The sequence below is a fragment of the Tachyglossus aculeatus genome, chromosome 7 (genome assembly GCF_015852505.1).
Source record: "Tachyglossus aculeatus isolate mTacAcu1 chromosome 7, mTacAcu1.pri, whole genome shotgun sequence".
NCBI classification, from domain to species: Eukaryota; Metazoa; Chordata; class Mammalia; order Monotremata; family Tachyglossidae; genus Tachyglossus; species Tachyglossus aculeatus.
The window spans coordinates 35317174-35337314 of NC_052072.1; the positions used below are offsets into that span (position 1 = coordinate 35317174).

A 20141-nucleotide genomic window follows, 5' to 3' on the forward strand; every position below is an offset into this window, starting at 1 on the left:
TAATGCATTTGACGTTGAATATCAGAAGTCCGAACATGTGTAGCACAAACAACTTGGGTGATTTTTTTTAAATGAAGATCTGGCATAAATATCCAATCTTTTTCTGAATTATTAAGTGCTCTATGTTTCTTCTTCTTCTGTCCCTTTTCCTTTCCCATCTTCCTATCACTTTGGTAAGGGAGAGGGGTCAGAAACTGGAAAAGAGATATACAGTTCAATAATCAATCACAGGTGTTTTTTGAATGCCTACCATTTGCTGAGTACTGCACCATGCTAGCAGGAGAACAACAGAACCAAGGTATACATTCCCTGCCCAGGAATTCACTGAGAAGCAGCGTGGCTCAGTGGAAAGAGCACGGGTTTGGGAGTCAGAGGTCATGGGTTCAAATCCCAGCTCTGCCTCTTCTCAGCTGTGTGACTCTGGGCAAGTCACTTAACTTCTCTGTGCCTCAGTTACCTCATCTGGGTAAAATGGGGTTTAAGATTGTGCGTCCCACATGGGACAACCTGATCACCTTGTATCCTCCCCAGCGCTTAGAACAGTGCTTTGCACATAGTAAGCTCTTAACAAATACCAAAATTATTATTATTATTATTATTATTATTATTATTATTATTATTATTATTCCATGCTGCTGAAAAGGAAGTTCAAAGACTCAATCCCATGTTTGCCCAGTGTCTCTGTCAGTACCATGGGTAATAATAATAATAATAATAATAATAATAATGGTATTTGTTAAGTGTTTACAATTTGCCAGGCACTGTACTAAGCACTGTGGTGGATACAAGCAAATTAGGTTGGACAGATCTTGTCCCACATGGGACTCACAGTCTCGATCCCCATTTTACAGATGAGGGAACCGAGGCACAGAGAAGTTAAGTGATTTGCCCAAGGTCACACAGCAGATAAGTGGCAGAGCCAGGATTAGAACCCATGACCTTCTGACTCTAAGGCCTGTGCGCTATAGGAAACTGGGCAGGAAGCACAAATCAGAGTTTCCAAAGGCAAGGAGGTGAATTTGCCTGTTTCAAGGGCTTCCTTCCAAGTCTTCCTTTCTTTGCCAACACTGTCAGTGCTGGTGAATGAATTTGACATTCTGGCCCAGGTTTAGGGATGGGGCTAAACCCTCTAGGGTGCCAACTCAGCAGTGCTGAAGACTTTAGTCTTTCACTCCCTACTTTCTTTCAGGAGTGCTCAGATTTATATCAGATCAAATGGAGTTAAAGAGTCAGCTCTCGATAACAATTTTTATTTGAACTTATTTATTTATACTTCACTCTGCTGCCCGAGTCATTTTTCTACCAAAACATTCAGCTCGGGCTTCCCCACTCCTCGAGAACCACCAGTGATTGCCCAGCCACCTCCGCATTCATTCATTCATTCATTCATTCAATCGTATTTATTGAGCGCTTACTGTGTGCAGAGCACTGTACTAAGCGCTTGGGAAGTACAAGTTGGCAACATATAGAGACGGTCCCTACCCAAAAGTGGGCTCACAGTCTAGAAGGGGGAGACAGAGAACAAAACAAAACATATTGACAGACTAAAATAAATAGAATAAATATGTACAAGTAAAATAAATAAATAAATAAATAAATAGTGTAACAAATACGTACAAACATATATACATATCAGAAACTTCTTACTATCGGCTTTAAAGCAGTCTCTCCACTTGCTCTCTCTTACCTTACCTCACTGCTATCCTATTACATCCTGGCTCACACATTTCGCTCCTCTAATGCCACGATCTCCTTGCCAACCACTCACCCACATCCTGTATCTGGCCTGGGATACTTTCCCTCTTCATATCTGACAGATAAGCATTCTCCCTACTTTCTAAGCTTTATTGAGGGCACATCTCTTCCAAGAGGCCTTCCTTGACTTCCTCTTCTCCCACTCCCTTCTGCATCGCACTGGATTTGCACCCTTTATCCACCCCTCCCTCAGCCCCGCAGCACTTGTGTACGTATCAATAATTTATTTCTATTAATGACTGTCTACCCCTGTAGACTGTAAGCTCATTGTGGGCAGGAAACAAGCCTACCAACCCTGTTATATTACATCCCAAGTGCTTAGTACAGTGCCCTGCACATGGTAAGCACTCAATAAATAGGATTGATTGATTTGTTTGCGTATGCAAAAATATGCATGGAGGGGGCGGGGGGAGTTTATGCATAATGATCTCCTTCATCATCATACTGTTCTTTGTAATAGGTAAACGCTGGGCCAATGGCTTATGCCCGAGCTTTTCTTGAAGAAACAAATGCAAAGAAATACCCTGATAATCAAGTAAAACTTTTGAAGGGAATTTTCAGGTAAGCTTTGAATTTTTAGACTTTTCTCTTCTTGGAACCAGCCCACCAGTACTACCCAGCACAGTTAGGGCAGTTCATTCATAAAGAAGTTCACCCCCGTGCTTTGTAGAAAGCAAAATCTACTGTGACAGTACAATGGGGTGATTAACCATTGCTTAGAGAACTTTTCAGTTGATTCATTTCTGCCCCCAAAAGGCAATTTGCAGAGACCTGTGGATGTGCTCTTGGTGTGAATGAGCGTTTAATTAAAGAAGACCAACTAGAATATCAAGAAGAAATGAAGTCTCATTATAACGACATGCTCCATGAACTCTCCGCGATCATGAATGAGCAGGTGAGCTGTTCTCCATTTATTCCTTGAGGCTCTGGGCTGGCAGAGTTTAAGTGCGAGTTCATTTAATTGGCCAATGGCAGGTGCGAGCATTAATCCTAACAAAAGAAATATCCACTAGAGTCTCCAAACTTGGAAAAAGAGTTGGAGGCAGCAGTCTGAGGAGATCGGTAGGGTTAAGGAAGTAGAACCCGTGTAGTTTGAATTTTGGGGACCCGACCCAACTTGGACTGTCTCCGATTAAAATGGAGCACCCAGTCTGCCTTGTTTAATAGAGCCTAGTCAGTGTCTCTGCATGTTTGCTGCTTGGAAAATTTTTCTTTGCTTTGGTTTTATCTAGCCCTGCCCCGCAGAATTTAGCTCAGGAAGAAATATTCCAAATCAAAGAGAAGCTAAATATGTACTTATCATCCTCCCACCTTCTCTCCTTTTTATGGTATTTGTTAAGCACTTATTATGTGCCAAGCACTGTACTAAGCACTGGGGTAGAAACAAGCAAATCAGGTTGGATACAGTCTGTGTCCAACATAGGGCAGAGAAGCAGCGTGGTTCATTGGAAAGAGCCCGGGCTTTGGAGTCATAGGTCATGGGTTCAAATCCCGGCTCCGCCAATTGTCAGCTGTGTGACTTTGGGCAAGTCAGTTAACTTCTCTGGGCCTCAGTTACCTCATCTGTAAAATGGGGATTAAGACTGTGAGCCCCAAGTGGGACAACCTGATCACCTTGTATCCTCCCCAGCACTTAGAACAGTGCTTTGCACATAGTAAGTGCTTAACAAATTCCATCATTATTATTATTATTATTATGGGGCTTGCACAGTCCTAATCCCCAATTTAGAGGTGAATGAGGCACAGAGAAGTGCAGTGGCTTGCCCAAAGTCACACAGCAGATAGGTGGCTGAGGTTAGAACCCGAGTCCTTCGGATTCCCAGGCCCGTGCTCCATCCACTAGGCTGCTTCTCCTTATTGTCAGCTTACTTGGACAATAGGCCTCAGGCACTAGGAGGGAAGGAGCGTGGCTCAGTGGAAAGAGCACAGGCTTTGGAGTCAGAGGTCAGGCTCCACCAATTGTCAGCTGTGTGACTTTGGGCAAGTCACTTAACTTCTCTGGGCCTCAGTGACCTCATCTGTAAAATGGGGATTAAGACTGTGAGCCCGCCGTGGGACAACCTGATCACCTTATAACCTCCCCAGTGCTTAGAACAGTGATTTGCACATAGTAAGACCTTAATAAATGCCATCATTATTATTATTAAGGAACTGGTCAAGTTGGCCCCATTCATTCATTCATTCCATCATATTTATTGAGTGCTTACTGTGTGCAGAGCATTGTACTAAGCACTTGGAAAGTACAATTCATCCCAACCTGACAGGGTTTGTCTTTGCGTAAACCTAAGTAGTCTCACGGACTCAGGACCTACATGCCTTTACAAGAAGACAGGGTCAGCTAGAAAATGTTTAATTTAGAGTAAAATGAGTGATGAATTCAGAAAGGCAGACGGTGGAAAACTTTGAGCCTCATACGCCAAATAAAAATATCTTAGTCCACAATGCTTTCCCAAAGGATAATCAAGAGAATTGTCTAAGATTGAGTGCTATCCAAGCACACAGTAGACACATGATCTGGTCCCTGCCCTTCAAAGTTTATATTATAAATGCCTCACTGTAAATGTCTTCCTCCTTTTTTATGACTTTTTTCTCCTCTCTTTTACTCCTGCTGTATATGGTTGCTATTTTATGGAAGTGATTGTTCTCACAACTCACAGATTTGAGTAGATTCATATATTGGAGGTAAGGGAATAGAGACAGGGTTTTAATTGAAGGAGGGAAATTATTTGGAAGATGGGAGAAGGAGAATATGTTAGACATATGAAGCAGTCTGGGAGGGAAGTAGAATGCCAAGAAATGGAAAAGAGGTCAGCAGAGGCTAACAGGAAGGATGGGGAAAATGAGGAAAGCAATGAGACTGTTTTTGTCCACACTGTGACCACTGACTTTTCAGCTAAATGTTTTTCTCTTTTTTTCTGGCAGCTGTATCATGGCCCTTATTTATACAACTTCTGTTCTTCTATGTCTAACATGTCCCTCAGTACTGTAAACAGGAGTGGTACGTTTTCATCTTCTGTCTACACTTTCCCTGATTGCCTGTTTTGTCTCTTGCAAGTTTTCTGTTTTGTCTTACAATGTTTCTCATCCGTTGAATGTCATTTCTTTGAAATGGTATAGGGCCGTACACAAGTCCGTCATGAAAGAGTATCTCCACCATAAAAACATCACCTCAATGTTTCCACCACCCCTAAAATATCGTAGCTGCTCCCAATGAATTTCTTAGGGATTCAAATGGAGAACTGGGAAAAGGATGCAAAATAAAGGGCAGGACCCACAGCAAGGTAGTGAATTGTCCAGTAAGAAATCAAAATGATGAAAATACATCACACTGGAAACCAACTGGTGAAAATGTACAACCTGAGTTTTACTTGGCCTTTCTTTCCCCACCTGTGGGTATGGCACCATTGTCACAACCTCAGTGTTCAGAACTACTGACACTACAAATACATTTGCCAACAGGTAACACAGAACCCTATAGTTCTGTGGAGAAGGCAAAACAAACCGCAAAAATACTGAGTTGGAGTCCAAGAGTTCTAAAAAACATCTATCTAAAGTATTTTAAAGACAGATTTTCATCCCTGAGACCTTTTTCTAATAAGATCAGAAGTCACTGTGCCAATCCAGGGCCACAGCATTGGGAATGGATGATCAGGAGAAACTGGAAAACTTTCTTCAGTTTTAGGACAGTTTTATTTATTAAGGGCTTATTTATCCAGGATGTTTGGGAAATTGAAGGCTTTGTATAATCAAAAATGCTGGTTATCTAGAAGGCAGAACTGACATTGGGTGGGAAGTATTTCCATAGTTACATAGTGAGCTCCTCTAGGAGTCCCAGGATAGTCTGCATGGCATGGACAATCCAGCCAATTCTGACAGTGAATGAAAATGAGGAAAGAGGAAAATAATAATCTGGTCCCATTTAAGGAAACAGAGTGGTCTTTCTGAAAGAGTTGACATTGTAACATGGGCATCTTTGTCATCAGAAAGTGGAAGGTAAGAATACCAGCCTCCATTGGATTATCTCAATCATGGTATAATAATTGTGGTATTTGTTAAGCACTTACTTCATGCCAAGCACAATGTAATCAGGTCATATACATTGTCTGTCCCATGAAGGTCACAGTCTGACGGTGGGGGAGAACAGGTATTTCATCCCCATTTTACAAAAGTTAAGTGACTTGCCCAAGGTCATGCAGCGGACAAGTGGTGGAGCCAGAATTAGAACCCAGGTCTTCTGACTCCCAGCCCCGTGCTCTTTCCACTAGGACAGGCCACTTCTCTGAAACAGAATTCCGAACGAAGAGGAAATATTACAGGGTTTTCTGTGTGATTTATCATGAATGACTAATTTATTTGATAAAATTCAGACTTCCGTAAAATTCTCAACTTCATCTCCAGATTTCTGTAAGGTCAAAAATATCACATTAACAGAAATCCTACAGAGAAATAGAAGCAGTGTGGCTTAGTGGAAAGATCCCGGGCTTGGGAGTCAGAGGTCGTGGGTTCTAATCCCGGCTCTGCCACTTGTCAGCTGTGTGACTTTGGGCAAGTTACGTAACTTCTCTGTACCTCAATGACCTCATCTGTAAAATGGGGATGAAGACTGTGAGCCCCATGTGGGACAACCTGGTTACCTTGTATCTACCCCAGTGCATAGAACAGTGCTTGGCACATAGTTAGTGCTTAAAAAATGCCATCATTATTTGTTTTTATTATTATTAAATCACAGAGCACATACTCATAACCTTGTGTGAGCAGGGAACATGTCTGCCGACTCTCTTGTAATGTACTCTCCCAAGTATTTAGTACAGTGTTCTGCACACAGTATGTGCTCAATAAATACCATTGATTGATGAGCATATTATCCAAATATGTCATGCTTACACAGCACATATTGGTCTCAATTATCAGGGAATTTCAGGGAAATTCTTCTTTTATTCTTTGCACAAGTAAATGGTAGATCCAGCCCAGAGTACATGCCCAGATTTACTCATCAATGAGAGAAACAAAATGACAGTTAAAAATTAGTTGGGTTAAAAAACCTCACAATACATCTTTAAACTTCACACTAATCACCATATCTTATGCTTAGAAACAATTTCCAAGAATTTGTCAATTATTTATAAATAAGAACAAAATTTTAAATGTCTCTGCTGATAGTATGTGTCGAATTAAACCATCTTTCTTTTGTCTTCATTTTTAAATAAAACAATAAGATTTCTTGCAAGGAGGACCTATCAAAGCACAGAGTGGACCCATCTTATACTGGAGCAATCAGTAGAACAAGCACAACGATGCATGGTACATCAGTTTCATCCAGCACCGACATATGATGGAAATTTCAGAGATATTAGACTGAACTCTACAGGACTTTTAGAACTTTAAGCTGATCATCAAATATCATGGTGAACTAGGAGAAACGAAGGTGATTTTAATTTATTTCAACTCTTCACAGTGTTAATATTTTTTACATTGCTAGCTTGAGAATTTCGCTTGTCCCAGTATTTGCACTTTTCCTCTGGTATTTGTTACTGAGCGATGTTTATGAAGCCAGGCTGAATATGTGCTATGAATTCCCATGAATGTGTAGTTTAACAGCAAGCCGTAAGTTTGCTGTAAATTATACGTATATGTATCAAATACTGGGTCCTAGTACACATATTTTAAAGGTAAAAGTGAATGTTTTATAACAGTTAAGCATATTTCGATTGTAAATAGAAGATGTGTAAAATATGTCATTTTTACAAAATTTAAAAGAACCTTTTTAGTTAATACTTAGGACAATACTAAAATATACGGATAACATTTCAAATACAACTATATTAAAATATTTGTGTATGTGTACAAAAATATGGAATTTTTTTTTTACGTTTGGTCACTTTATTGTAACATATATGCCCAGAGCAACAGTGAGTGATTAAATGACCTTGGAATTTGTTTGTTAATGCAAATAAAAATACCCGTCCTTTGCATTTCGTATTATTCGTCTGAATGGGTTTCATGGAAGAGTGACCTCAGTGAATTAAGTATCTGTTCTCCCTCCCCCGTTAAACTGTGTGCCCCATGTGGGACAGGTTTATGTCTGACCTGATTATCTTGTATCTACCCCCGTGCTTACTCGAGTTCTTGGCACATAGTAAGCACTTAACAAATACCAGTTATTAAATGATTTACTTCATCTCTCCCAGCTCCTTGTCACAGGAAAGAGGAGATAGGGAATGGGAGCAAAATTAGAGGACGGAGTCTGTGAAGTCAAGGTTGGATAGTGTATTGAGGAGAAGTGGGTGGTCCACGGTGTCAAAGGCAGCTGAGAGGTCGAGGAGGATTAGGATAGAGTAGGAGCCGTTGGATTTGGCAAGAAGGAGGACATTGGTGACCTTTGAGAGGGCAGTTTCCGTGGAATGTAGGGGACGGAAGCCAGACTGGAGGGGATCGAGGAGAGAGTTGGTGTTGAGGAATTCGAGGCAGCGCGTGTAGACAACTCGTTCAAGGACTTTGGAAAGGAATGGTAGGAGGGAGATGGGGCGATAACTAGAAGGTGAGGTGGGGTCAAGAGAGGGTTTTTTTAGGATGGGAGAGACATGAGCATGTTTGAAGGGCATGTTTGCCATCCTCTAACAGGGGGCGTCCCTCAAGGCTCAGTTTTGGGTCCCCTTATACCCTCCATCTATTTCCACTCCTTTGGAGATCTCGTTTGCTCCCTCAGCTCGACTACCACCTCTACACAGATGATTCCCAAGTCTATCTCTCCAGCCCTGACTTCTCTCCTTCTCTGCAATTTCAAATTTCATGGACTGGAGTCGGGCAACGCTTGAGGTTGGGAGGTTAGTGAGGAGACTGATGCTGTAGTTGAGGCAGATACTTCTTCAGTTAGAACCAGAGAAGCAAGATGGCATTTCTACTCTCTATCATATCTTTCTTCTAACACTTTTTCTGACCCTCCACTCCCACCCCTTCCATACAGATCCCTTTGGAATTGGCTGATCTCCAGCCCGTGTCATCAGGTGAGCTGACCCCTCCTTGGGTGATTGACAAATCACGTAAACACCTACGATAAGGTCTGAGTCTTATGGCAGAAAAACTTATTTCCAAAAATACTGTCAAACGCTGGTGTTCCCTCTGGGCAGACTAGTAATATCCTGTGTCACCCAAAACTGATTTTATTCTTGCTTCTCCAATTCTAAATATTTTCCAGCACACAAATATTCCAATAATAATAATTGTAATATTTGTAAAGTGCTTACTATTTGCCAAGCATTTTTTTAGGCACCAGGGTAGAGACAATATAATTAGATCAGATCCATTCCCTGTCCCATATGGGGCTCACAGTCTATGCGGGGAGGGAGAACAGGAGGGAGAATGCCCATTTTTGCAGGTGAGAAAACTAGGGAAGAAGAAATTTAAGTGGCTGTCCAAGGTTATGCAACAAGAAACTGGAGGAAGCAGGGTTAGAGCCCAGATCTCCTGATATCCAGTCCTGTGGTCTTTCCAACTAGGCTAGGCTTCTTCTCCAAGAGTGTTTTTATTTCCCCTTTCACAACTTGGACTGCGTTTGCTTACACTCCCAGTTTCTGTGGTTTAGTTACCTCATTGATGCCCGTTGGAATGTGCTTTCTCTGCTTTTCTGTGAGGGTCAACCCAGATTTTTCTTTGCGTTAAAATGAGTTCTTAATGTTTTAGTTTTTTTATTTGTGTTTTTAAAGTCCGCATTCCAGACTTTTGTTATAAATACTTGCCACTCGTATTAAAAGAATTCAGAAAATCCTGTTTTTTTTATGGCATTTGTAAGTGCTTACTGTGTGCCAGGTACTAAGCCCTGGGGCCTTGTCTTCTGCCGTTGAGTCATTTCTGACCCATCGCAACACCACGGACACATCTCTTCCAGACCGCCCCGCTCTCCATTTGCAATCGTTCTGGTAGTGGATCCATAGAGTTTTCTTGGTAAAAATACGGAAGTGGTTTACCATTGTCGCCTTCCGCGCAGTAAACTCGAATTGCCGCCCTCGATTCTCTCCCATGTCACTGCTGCACAGCATGGCTGAGTTTGTAGCAGATTGCCTTCCACTCTCTAGCCACTGCCCAAGCTAGGAATGGAATGGATAGGCCTCTGCTTGACTCTCCCTCCCATAGCCGAGATGGGTAGAGGACTGGAAACTCTCCAGGTGCAACCCTGAGAGGAGCTAGCCCTGGAGGAGGTACAACCTAATCAGTCCGTACCGCACATTTCACAGATGAGGTAACTGAGGCACAGAGAAGCTCAGTGACTTGCCCAAGGTCCCACAGCAGTCAAGTGGGGGAGTCAGGATTAGAACCCAGGCCCTTTCATTCATTCGTTCATTCAATCGTATTTATTGAGCGCTTACTGTGTGCAGAGCACTGTACTAAGCACTTGGAAAGTCCAGGTTGACAACATATAGAGACGGTCCCTACCCAACAGTGGGCTCACAGTCTAGAAGGGGGAGACAGAGAACAAAACCAAACATATTAACAAAATAAAATAAATAGAATAAATATGTACAAATAAAATAGAGTAATAAATATGTACAAATATATATATACATATATACAGGTGCTGTGGGGAGGGGAAGGAGGTAAGGCAGCAGGGATGGGGGGGGGAGGGAGGAGGGGGCTCAGTCTGGGAAGGCCTCCTGGAGGAGGTGAGCTCTCAGGAGGACCTTGAAGGGAGGAAGAGAGCTAGCTTGGCGGATGTGCGGAGGGAGGACATTCCAGGCCCAGGGGAGGACGTGGGCCGGGGGTCGATGGTGGGACAGGCAAGAATGAGGCATAGTGAGGAGATTAGTGGCAGAGGAGTGGAGGGTGTGGGCTGGGCTGGAGAAGGAGAGAAGGGAGGTGAGGTAGGAGGGGGCGAGGTGATGGACAGCCTTGAAGCCCAGGGTGAGGAGTTTCTGCCTGATGCGCAGATTGATTGGTAGCCACTGGAGATTTTTGGACATTTTTGGAGCATTTCTGGACAAAGACAATCCGGGCAGCAGCGTGAAGTATGGATTGAAGTGGGGAGAGACAGGAGGATGAGAGATCGGAGAGGAGGCTGATGCAGTAATCCAGTCAGTCCTGATTGCCAGACCTGTGCTCTATCCACTAAGCCATGCTGCTTAATTTTATATAAGGGCTATGCTCCAAATGGTCCTACTTTTGTTTTCAGTTCCTACCTAATGCTGGAAGTAGATTGGAACTGGCCTGAACTGGCCACTTTTCTTGTAGAAAAAGAAAGTCTCCGATTTGTGGTTTCAGGGAGGTGGGGGTTGCGGGGCAGAGGGAGTAATGGAGGGAGGTGGAGAGGAGAAGCCACACCCCTGAAGCCATACCCTGCCTCTCCCATTTTAATGTGCCTTGAGTCCCTGGGCTGTGAGCCTGGCAAAATAATTATAATAATAATGGTATTTGTTAAGCGCCTACTATGTGCAAAACGCTGTTCTAAGTGATGGGGAGGATACAAGGTGATCAGTTTGTCCCTCGTGGGGCTCACAGTCTTCATCCCCATTTTACAGATGAGGGAACGTAGGCCCAGAGAAGTTAAGTGACTTACCCAAAGTCACACAGCTGACAATTGGCGGAGCTGGGATTTGAACCCATGACCTCTGCCTCCAAAGCCTGGGCTCTTTCCACTAAGCCACGCTGCTTCCCACAAAATAGTAATTATGGTACTTGTTAAGCACTTACTGTATCATAATGATGGTATTTGTTAAGCACTTACTACACGCAGAGCACTGTTTTAAGCGCTGGGGGGATACAAAGTAATCAGGTTGTCCCACGTGGGGCTCACAGTCTTCATCCCCATTTTACAGATGAGGTAACTGAGGCACAGAGACGTGAAGTGACTTGCCCAAAGTCACACAGCTGACAAGTGGTGGAGCCAGGATTAGAACACATCATCATCAATCGTATTTATTGAGCGCTTACTGTGTGCAGAGCACTGTACTAAGCGCTTGGGAAGTACAAATTGGCAACATATAGAGACAGTCCCTACCCAACAGTGGGCTCACACTTTCCACTGAGCCACACTGCTTCTACTCTATGCTAAGCACTGTACTAAGCATTGGAGTAGATACAAATTAATCAGATAAAAGTCTCTGCCCAATATGGGGCTCACACTCTCAATACCCATTTTACATATGCGGTAACTGAGGCTCAGCTAAGGGGAGTAGCTTGCCCAAGATCACACAGCAGACAAGAAATGAAGACAGAATTAGAACCCAGTTCCTTCTGATCTTTCCACTAAACCTATCTCCTTCAGTGGCCAGCCTTCCACATCTCCCCAAACCTATTTACTCACCACTGCAGCCTTTGTTACTTCCATCACCCTTCCCCACGACCTACACCCACTTACCTGGAGGGGAATGGAGGGGTGGTATTCTAATCAGAAATTTTCTTTTTACTTTCATCACTGCATTCTTGCTTCATTATTCTGAATCTTAAAAAACAACAACAAGAAAACAACCTACCTACCAACTTGGATATAAATGAATCCCACGGATAGAACTATGCAAGTGCTCTATCCACACTGCTAATTTCCTTTCCATTTGTATAGTGATAGCATTAGCTCATGACTGTTGTGTCATGATAGAGAAATGTTCACCCCTTTACCTCAGTAATAGGTCTGAGTGAAGTGCCTGTCTCTGATTAAAATCAGACCACATCTTCTTAGCAGCTTCCTTTGTATGAAATAATAAAATGTTTGTGTCTGTTCCCCATCTTATGATGGAACAGACCTTGATTTCCCATTTCAAGACCATCTCGTTTATAGGAATCCTGGAAAAGCAGCTGCCAATATATATGCTACCTAGGTCACTGTGACGTGATTTAAAATTTATATTTTTTCCCCCTGTGGTGTCTGCGGAAGATGGGTGTGGGCCCAAGGAACACCTTAAGCGCTTGTACAGTGTTCTGCACACAGTAAGCACTCAATAAATACAATTGAATGAACGAATGGTGCCTAGGTATGGCCTCTGGAAGTTTTTAAAACCTTAAAGCTTTCCTCCTATCAGTGTTGGCCAGGAAACAATTCCACTACTCAAAGAAACAGGATAGAAAATTACTCCCACAAGCTTTGGAGTGCACGGTAGGCGGGCCCTAATTCATCTGTTCACCAAAAATCAGAATCCAGTAGGACTCCGAAGATGTTTACATTGAAAACAGGAAGAAGGAGAAAGTCCTAGGAGGGAATAGAATCTTTCCAACAAAAAAGATTGGCTCCATAAATATGTGTATGTATATCAGTCAATGGTATTTATTGGATGTTTACTATGTGCAGAGCAGTGTACTAAGCATTCATTCATTCATTCAATTGTATTTATTGAGTGCTTACTGTGTGCAGAGCACTGTCTTAAGTGCTTGGAAAGTACAATACAGCAATAGAGACAATCCCTACCCACAGTGGGCTTACAACAGAATTAGCAACTATGTTCCCTGCCCATCATTCATCCATTCATTCAATCGTATTTATTGAGCACTTACTGTGTGCAGAGCACTATACTCAGCACTTGGGAAGTACAGGTTGGCAACATATAGAGACGGTCCCTACCCAACAGCGGGCTCACAGTCTAGAAGAGGGAGACAGACAACGAAAATAAACATGTGCACAGGTGTCAAGTCATCAGAATAAATAGAGATAAAGCTAGATGCACATCATTCAGCGCTTAGAACAGTGCTTTGCACATAGTAAGCGCTTAATAAATGCCATTATTATTATTATTATTATTATCATTAACAAAATAAATAGAATAGTCTAGAGAACATATGTGCACTGTATCTTTGTGTGTTGTGACCAGTGGATCTGAACATGCCTATCTTTTTTAAGTTGAAGAAGTGTTGAATGCTGCCACTACTGAGATCTCTGTAGGGGAGAGGAGGAAATGTGTGTAATGGGGATGGGGAGGGGATATAATAATAATAATAATAATAATAATAATAATAACAATGATGGCATTTGTTAAGAGCTTACTATGTGCGAAACACTGTTCTAAGTGCTGGGGGGATGCAAGGTGATCAGGTTGTCCCACGTGGGGCTCACAGTCTTGATCCCCATTTTACAAATGAGGGAACAAGCTCAGAGAAGTTAAGTGACTTGCCCAAGGTCACACAGCAGACATGTGGCGGAGCTGGGATTAGAACCCATGACCTCTGACTCCCAAGCCCGTGGTCTTTCCACTTAGCCACACTGCTCCTCAGGGAAAGCCTCTTGGATGAGATGTGATTTCAAAAGGGCTTTGAAAGGGAACTTTTGATTTGAAAAGGCCTTTCAAAATCTGGTGGCATTCCAGATGTGAAAGGGGAGGGATGGGAGTACCAGGCAAGAGGGAGAGTATAAGCAAGAAGTCAGTGGTGAGAGATCAGTCAGTCAATCAATTGATGGTATTTATTGTATGCTTAATATGTGCAGAGCACTGTACTAAGTGCTTAGGAGAGTATCACCCAGGAGAATTAGCAGGCATGTTCCCTGCCGATAATGAGTTTACAGTGTTGAGACTGGAAAGATGAGAGGCAAATCCAGAGTGTGGGCTGACTTGTGAGGAGCGAAATGTGTAGACTGGGTCATAGTGGGAGGGGAGTGAGGATAAGCCGGGGGAAGAGAGGTGATCGAGTGCCGCAAAGTCAAAGACAGAAGTTTCTGCTTGATGTGGAAAGGGATGAGTAACCATTGGAATTTTTTTGAAGAGTGGGGAGATGGGCACAAAGCTTGGCACATAGTAAGTACTTAACGAATACCATAATTATTATTATTATTATCAGAAGCAAAGTCTACATAATAGGAGCTGGCTCAGGCCACAGGACTGCCCCCATAAGAGAGAAGGCCGGTGGGAACAGGCACAGAAGTAGAGGCCAAATTTACCTGGCTGCAGCAAGGAGAACCCTCCTAAAATCACATTTCCTCTAAGAGGCCTTCCTTGACTAAGCCCTCATTCCCCCTCCCCACCCTCCCCTCACCATCAACTATACACAGTGAAGTGTGTACCCTTTAAGTCCTTTGATAATCACCTCAGCTCCACAGCAGTTACATAAATAACTTTATTGTCTTGTCTTACACTGTCATTTCCAACCCATAGTGACTCCATGGACACAACTCGCCCAAAATGCCCTACCTCTATCTGCAATCGTTTTGGTAGTGTTTCCATAGAGTTTTCTTGGTAAAAGTATGGAAATGATTTACCATTGCCTCTTTCTGTGCAACAACTTGAGTCCCCGCCGTCAACTCTCTCCCATGCCACTATTCAATCAATCAATCAATCAATCATATTTATTGAGCACTTCCTGTGTGCAGAGCACTGTACTAAGCACTTGGGAAGTACAAGTCGGCAACATATAGAGTTGGTCCCTACCCATTAACAGGCTCACAGTCTAGAAGGGGAAGACAGACAATGAAACAAGTGAATTTATACTCTACTATTAATTTATTTTAATATCTGTGTTTTCCTGTAGACTATAAACTCCTTTTTTTTTTCTTTTCAGGCCTATTAACAGTGCTTTGCACACAGTAATCGCTCACTAGACACGATTAAATGAATGAATACTAACTGTATTATATTGTACTTTCCCAACCAGTTAATAAAGGGCTCTGCACAAAGTAAGCATTCTATAAATACCAGTGATTGGTTGATTGAAAGATGTCTGTGGATAAGGAAGGGAAAAGAGATGAAGTCAAGCTTCCTTTGCTAAGGTAGTGGGTTTTTTATTTGTTTTAATGGTATTTGTTAAGTATGTACTACGTACTAGGCATTGCATTACATGACCCTGCTATGCAATCAATCAATCAATCAATCAATCAATTGTATTTATTGAGCGCTTACTGTGTGCAGAGCACTGTACTAAGCGCTTGGGAAGTACAAGTTGGCAACATATAGAGACAGTCCCTACCCAACAGTGGGCTCACAGTCTAAAGTATGCAGTGATACTACCTGCAAAAGACTTATTTACATGTTGGTGACTTAGTGGGAAAGACCTCAGGTTGAATCTTGTCTTATGCTGTCGAGTTGTGACTCCATGGACGTCTCTCCCAGAAAGCCCCACCTCCATCTGCAATTGGTTTGATATTGTATCCATGGAGTTTTCTTGGTAAAAATATGGTTTACCATTGCCTCTTTCTGGGCAGTAAACATGAGTCTCCACTGTCGACTCTCTCCCATGCTGCTGCTGCCCAGCACAGGTGAGTTTTGACTTGTAACTGATTGCCTTCCACTCGCTAGCCACTGCCCAAGCTAAGGATGGAATGGGTAGGCCTTTGCTTGACTCTCCCTCCTGTAGCCAAAACTGGTAGAGTACTGGAAACTCTCCAGGTGTGACCCTGAAGGGGTAGTTAGAATCTATGCAGCAATAAATGAACATCAGTTCAACTAACTGATGAACATCCATGAGAGGGGCCCAAGGGAATCTCTAGCCCAGGAAATGGGGCCACTGAGCCTCTCCATTGACATCTGTGAAGTGTTTTGTAATCCCATAAATTAATGAGAATAAGAATAATCGTAGCATTTTTGAAGTGCTTCTATTTGTCAAAGCGCTAGGGTAGATTCAAGATAATCAGGCTGGATACAATCCCTTTCCCACATAGGACTCGCTTTCTAAAGGGGAGGTAGAACAGGTATTTAGTCCCTATTTTAATCAATCAATCAATCAATCGTATTTATTGAGCGCTTACTGTGTGCGGAGCACTGTACTAAGCGCTTGGGAAGTACAAGTTGGCAACATATAGAGACAGTCCCTGAGCAAACTGAGTCACAGAGAAGTTAAGTGATTTGCCCCATGTCACACAGCAAGCAAGGGGCAGAGCCAGGATTAGAATCCAGGTTTCTCGACTTCCAAGCTCATGTTCTTCCCACAAGGCCACGCTGCTTCCTGCTGAAAATCTAACAAGATTATCCATGAAGGAATGATACACAAGTAATTGCTTTTATTGCTGGATGAAATGAATAAAAAAGGAATTTCAAGGATTGAAATCACGGTAAAGTGAAAAATCAAAAAAAGACGTTAAATGTAAACCATTTTTTAAAAAATTTTACCTGTATCTCCCTTAAGGCTACAGAAAGAATAGATTTTAAAAAGAAATAGTAAATTTGGAATCATTCTTAAAGTGTGCAGAAGCTTAAATCAGAGATGGCCCTACAGTTTTGTCCAACAAAATATTTAGAGGGTGAAACAGAAGACCACTAGACTGCTTTATCTTTCTTTAGAATTATCCACTGCATTGAACTATAACAAATGAACTCTCTCTTTCTGTCATAACAGACTTGCTTCAAGTGGGATTGAGACTTTTTTGGAGGCACAAGGGCTTTTAAGAGTGGCAGGGTTACAAACAATAGGAGCTCTTGTGAAGTGAATTTACTTTGTACATCAAAGAAGAGCTAAAATGAAGGGGGAGAAGGAAGAAAATTACATGAGAAACTGTTCATTTTTGAGCTGTGTTCGAAATTCAGAAAATAGCAAAGCTTCCCATACCACATCACAACCAAATGGAAGAGCCTTTGTGAGGTTTCAGGACAGAGAACTGGATTAATGTATAGGCTGTGGGACAAGAATTTTTCCACTTCTAGAAGCTGGATTCACATCTGGACCAGTTAATTGGAAACTGAGATGCTTTTAGTTGTTTTCTTTCAATCAAACTAATTAAGGGGTTTTCTATCCAGCTTCTTGTACTCCTGGGTAATTTTCACCGAAATAAAAGGGCCGTAAGTGGAGATTCTCATTTGCACATCAAGACTCTTCAGAAAGGTTAACCAGTGGCCTCCCAGATCGAAACCCACGACACAGCTGCAGCTGACTCAGTTCTGCCATATGAGCCTGCCTCCGGCCTCTGGGATTGCCTTAGTCATCATCATCATCATCAATCGTATTTATTGAGCGCTTACTATGTGCAGATCACTGTACTAAGTGCTTGGGAAGTACAAATTGGCAACATCTAGAGACAGTCCCTACCCAACAGTGGGCTCACAGTCTAAAAGGGGGGAGACAGAGAACAAAATCAAACATACTAACAAAATAAAATAAATAGAATAGATATGTACAAGTAAAATAAACAAACAAATAAATAAATAAATAAATAAATAAATAAATAAATAGTCAATGGCGTCCCTCTGTCCCGTACAGAACAGAGTTAGAATCCGCTTGGACAAGAATGTAACATGGAGGGCAGTGTCTCATTCAGCCTCATTCCTGCCTCCTTGGCCCTCTGAAACAGCAATCTAATCCTGATACTCCTTGACACAATCATATAGATATTCAATTTAATAGATATCAATCTATAGATATCATAAGATAATCAATCTTCTAGACTGTGAGCCCACTGTTGGGTAGGGACCGTCTCTATATGTTGACAACTTGTACTTCCCAAGCGCTTAGTACAGTGCTCTGCACACAGTAAGCACTCAATAAATACAATTGATTGATTGATTGATATAGAAATAGCACCCTGCTTCTGACTTTCTTTCACTAACGTTTCCCAGCCTTCCCTGGAAGACCTCAATCGATCAATTGATCAGTTGCATTCATTGAGCACTTACTTTATGCAGAGCAGTGTACTAAGTGCTTGGGAGGGTACAGCATAACTGAGCTGGTAGACGTTATCTCAGCCCCCAAGGAGCTTACAGTCTTGAGGCAAAGCATCATGTCAAGCACTGGAGTAGATACCCTATAATCAGATCAGATGCAATTACTGGCCCAATCTGGGCTCATGATCTAAGGACACAGAAAAGAGTGCATCTTGTCCACATGTGAGCCCACTGTTGGGTAGGGACTGTCTCTATATGTTGCCAACTTGTACTTCCCAAGCACTTAGTACAGTGCTCTGCACACAGTAAGTGCTCAATAAATACGATTGATTGATTTTACAGATGAAGAAGCTGAGGGGCAGATTTGTTAAGCGACTCCCCAAAGTCACACAGCAGGTCAGTGTCAGAGCTGGGAACAAGAACCTTAGTGTCCTGACTCCCAATACCATATGCTTTCCACTAGAACACACTGCCTTCTTGCTTCTCCTCTACTGTCACAGCCACCTATTCCTCTGTTCTTGCTTATCCCCATCCCAACCATTCCCCAATCACTCCTTGACCAGTCCCTCCCTGTGGAAGAATCTTTACCCTCATCATCCCTGTCTCCATTAGTCACTCTTCCTCCAGCCCTTTCCCCTCTCTCCTTATCCCACTACTACCCAAACATACTCTGACCACTCAATTTCTTCTTGAGAGATCTCTCGAACTACTCTTCCTCCCTCTGGAAAACTCTTCAAACTCTTTCCCTCTACTCCCCTCCTTCCAGATTGGCAGTTTATCAATAATTAAACCTTAGGTGATTGAGGTGTGAATACTTGATTAATGGATGTTAAAAAGTTGATTTCCCGCTGATTGCATTGAATAGTAAAAATAATAACTTGTTGTGGGCAGGGAATGTATCCATCAACTCTGTTGTGTTGAACTCTCCCAAGCCCTTAGTACAAAGCTCTGCACACAGTCAGTGCTCCATAAATACCATAGATGATGATAAAAAAAATCTGAACGCATTAGTGAGGAACAAATAATACACACAGTAATCAATCAATTTCATTTATTGAACACTTATTGTATGCGGAGCACTGTACTAAGCACTTGGCAAAGTAGAATATAACAGATTTGGTAGCCATGTTCCGTTGAGAAGCAGCATGGCTTAGTGGAAAGACCATGGGCTTGGGAGTGAGAGTATGTGGGTTCTAATCCCACCTCCACCGCTTGTCTGCTGTGTTACCTTGGGCAAGCCACTTAACTTCTCTGGGCCTCAGTTACCTCTTCTGTAAAATGGGGATTAAGACTGTAAGCCCCACGTGGGACAACCTGATTACCTTGTATCTACTCCAGAGCATAGAACAGTGCTTGGCACATAGTAAGTGCTTAACAAATACCATAATTATTATTATCATTATTATGATGATTCACAAGGAGATTACAGTTTAGAGAAGATTACAGACATTAAAATAAATTATGGATAGAATAATAATAATGATGATGGCATATATTAAGTGCTTACTATGTGCAAAGCACTGTTCTAAGCACTAGGGAGGTTACAAGGTGATCAGGTTGTCCTACGGGGTGGGGGGGTGCTCACAGTCTTAATACCCATTTTACAGATGAGGTAACTGAGGCCCAGAGAAGTTAAGTGACTTGCCCAAAGTCACACAGCTGACAATTGGCGAAGCCAGGATTTGAACCCCTGACCTCTGACTCCAAAGCCCGTGCTCTTTCCACTGAGCCACGCTGCTTCCCCATGTATATGGGATATGTACATACATGTTGTGGGGTTAACAGTGAGGTGAATAAGAGGAGCAAACCCAAATGCAAGGGTGACACAGAAGGGAGAGGGAGCAGAGGAAAAGAGGGCTTAGTTGGGGAAGGCCTCTTAGAAGAGATGTG

General features: G+C 42.4%; 1 protein-coding gene and 1 non-coding gene across 8 annotated transcripts in view; one reads left to right on the forward strand and one right to left on the reverse strand.

Moving 5' to 3' along the window:
• The window catches only part of DOCK10 (dedicator of cytokinesis 10), a 247672-nt gene extending 239947 nt beyond the window's left edge, over window positions 1-7725 (forward strand). For 4 of the 7 annotated variants that reach the window (XM_038748915.1, XM_038748916.1, XM_038748920.1 and 1 more), the window contains 4 exons: window positions 2216-2316; window positions 2512-2650; window positions 4678-4753; window positions 6972-7133. In XM_038748915.1, coding sequence (XP_038604843.1) covers window positions 2216-2316; window positions 2512-2650; window positions 4678-4753; window positions 6972-7036 — 381 coding nt within the window. In that variant the 3' untranslated portion in view covers window positions 7037-7133. Of the gene's footprint in view, window positions 1-2215; window positions 2317-2511; window positions 2651-4677; window positions 4754-6971 lie in introns of all 7 variants that reach the window. The other 3 variants (XM_038748918.1, XM_038748919.1, XM_038748917.1) reach the window with 2 other exon arrangements.
• Window positions 7726-9797: 2072 nt separating this feature from the next.
• On the reverse strand, window positions 9798-9935 carry LOC119931133. The gene has a single exon (XR_005451992.1). It is a non-coding gene; the product is annotated as a small nucleolar RNA SNORA7 (small nucleolar RNA).
• Window positions 9936-20141: the final 10206 nt, after the last annotated feature.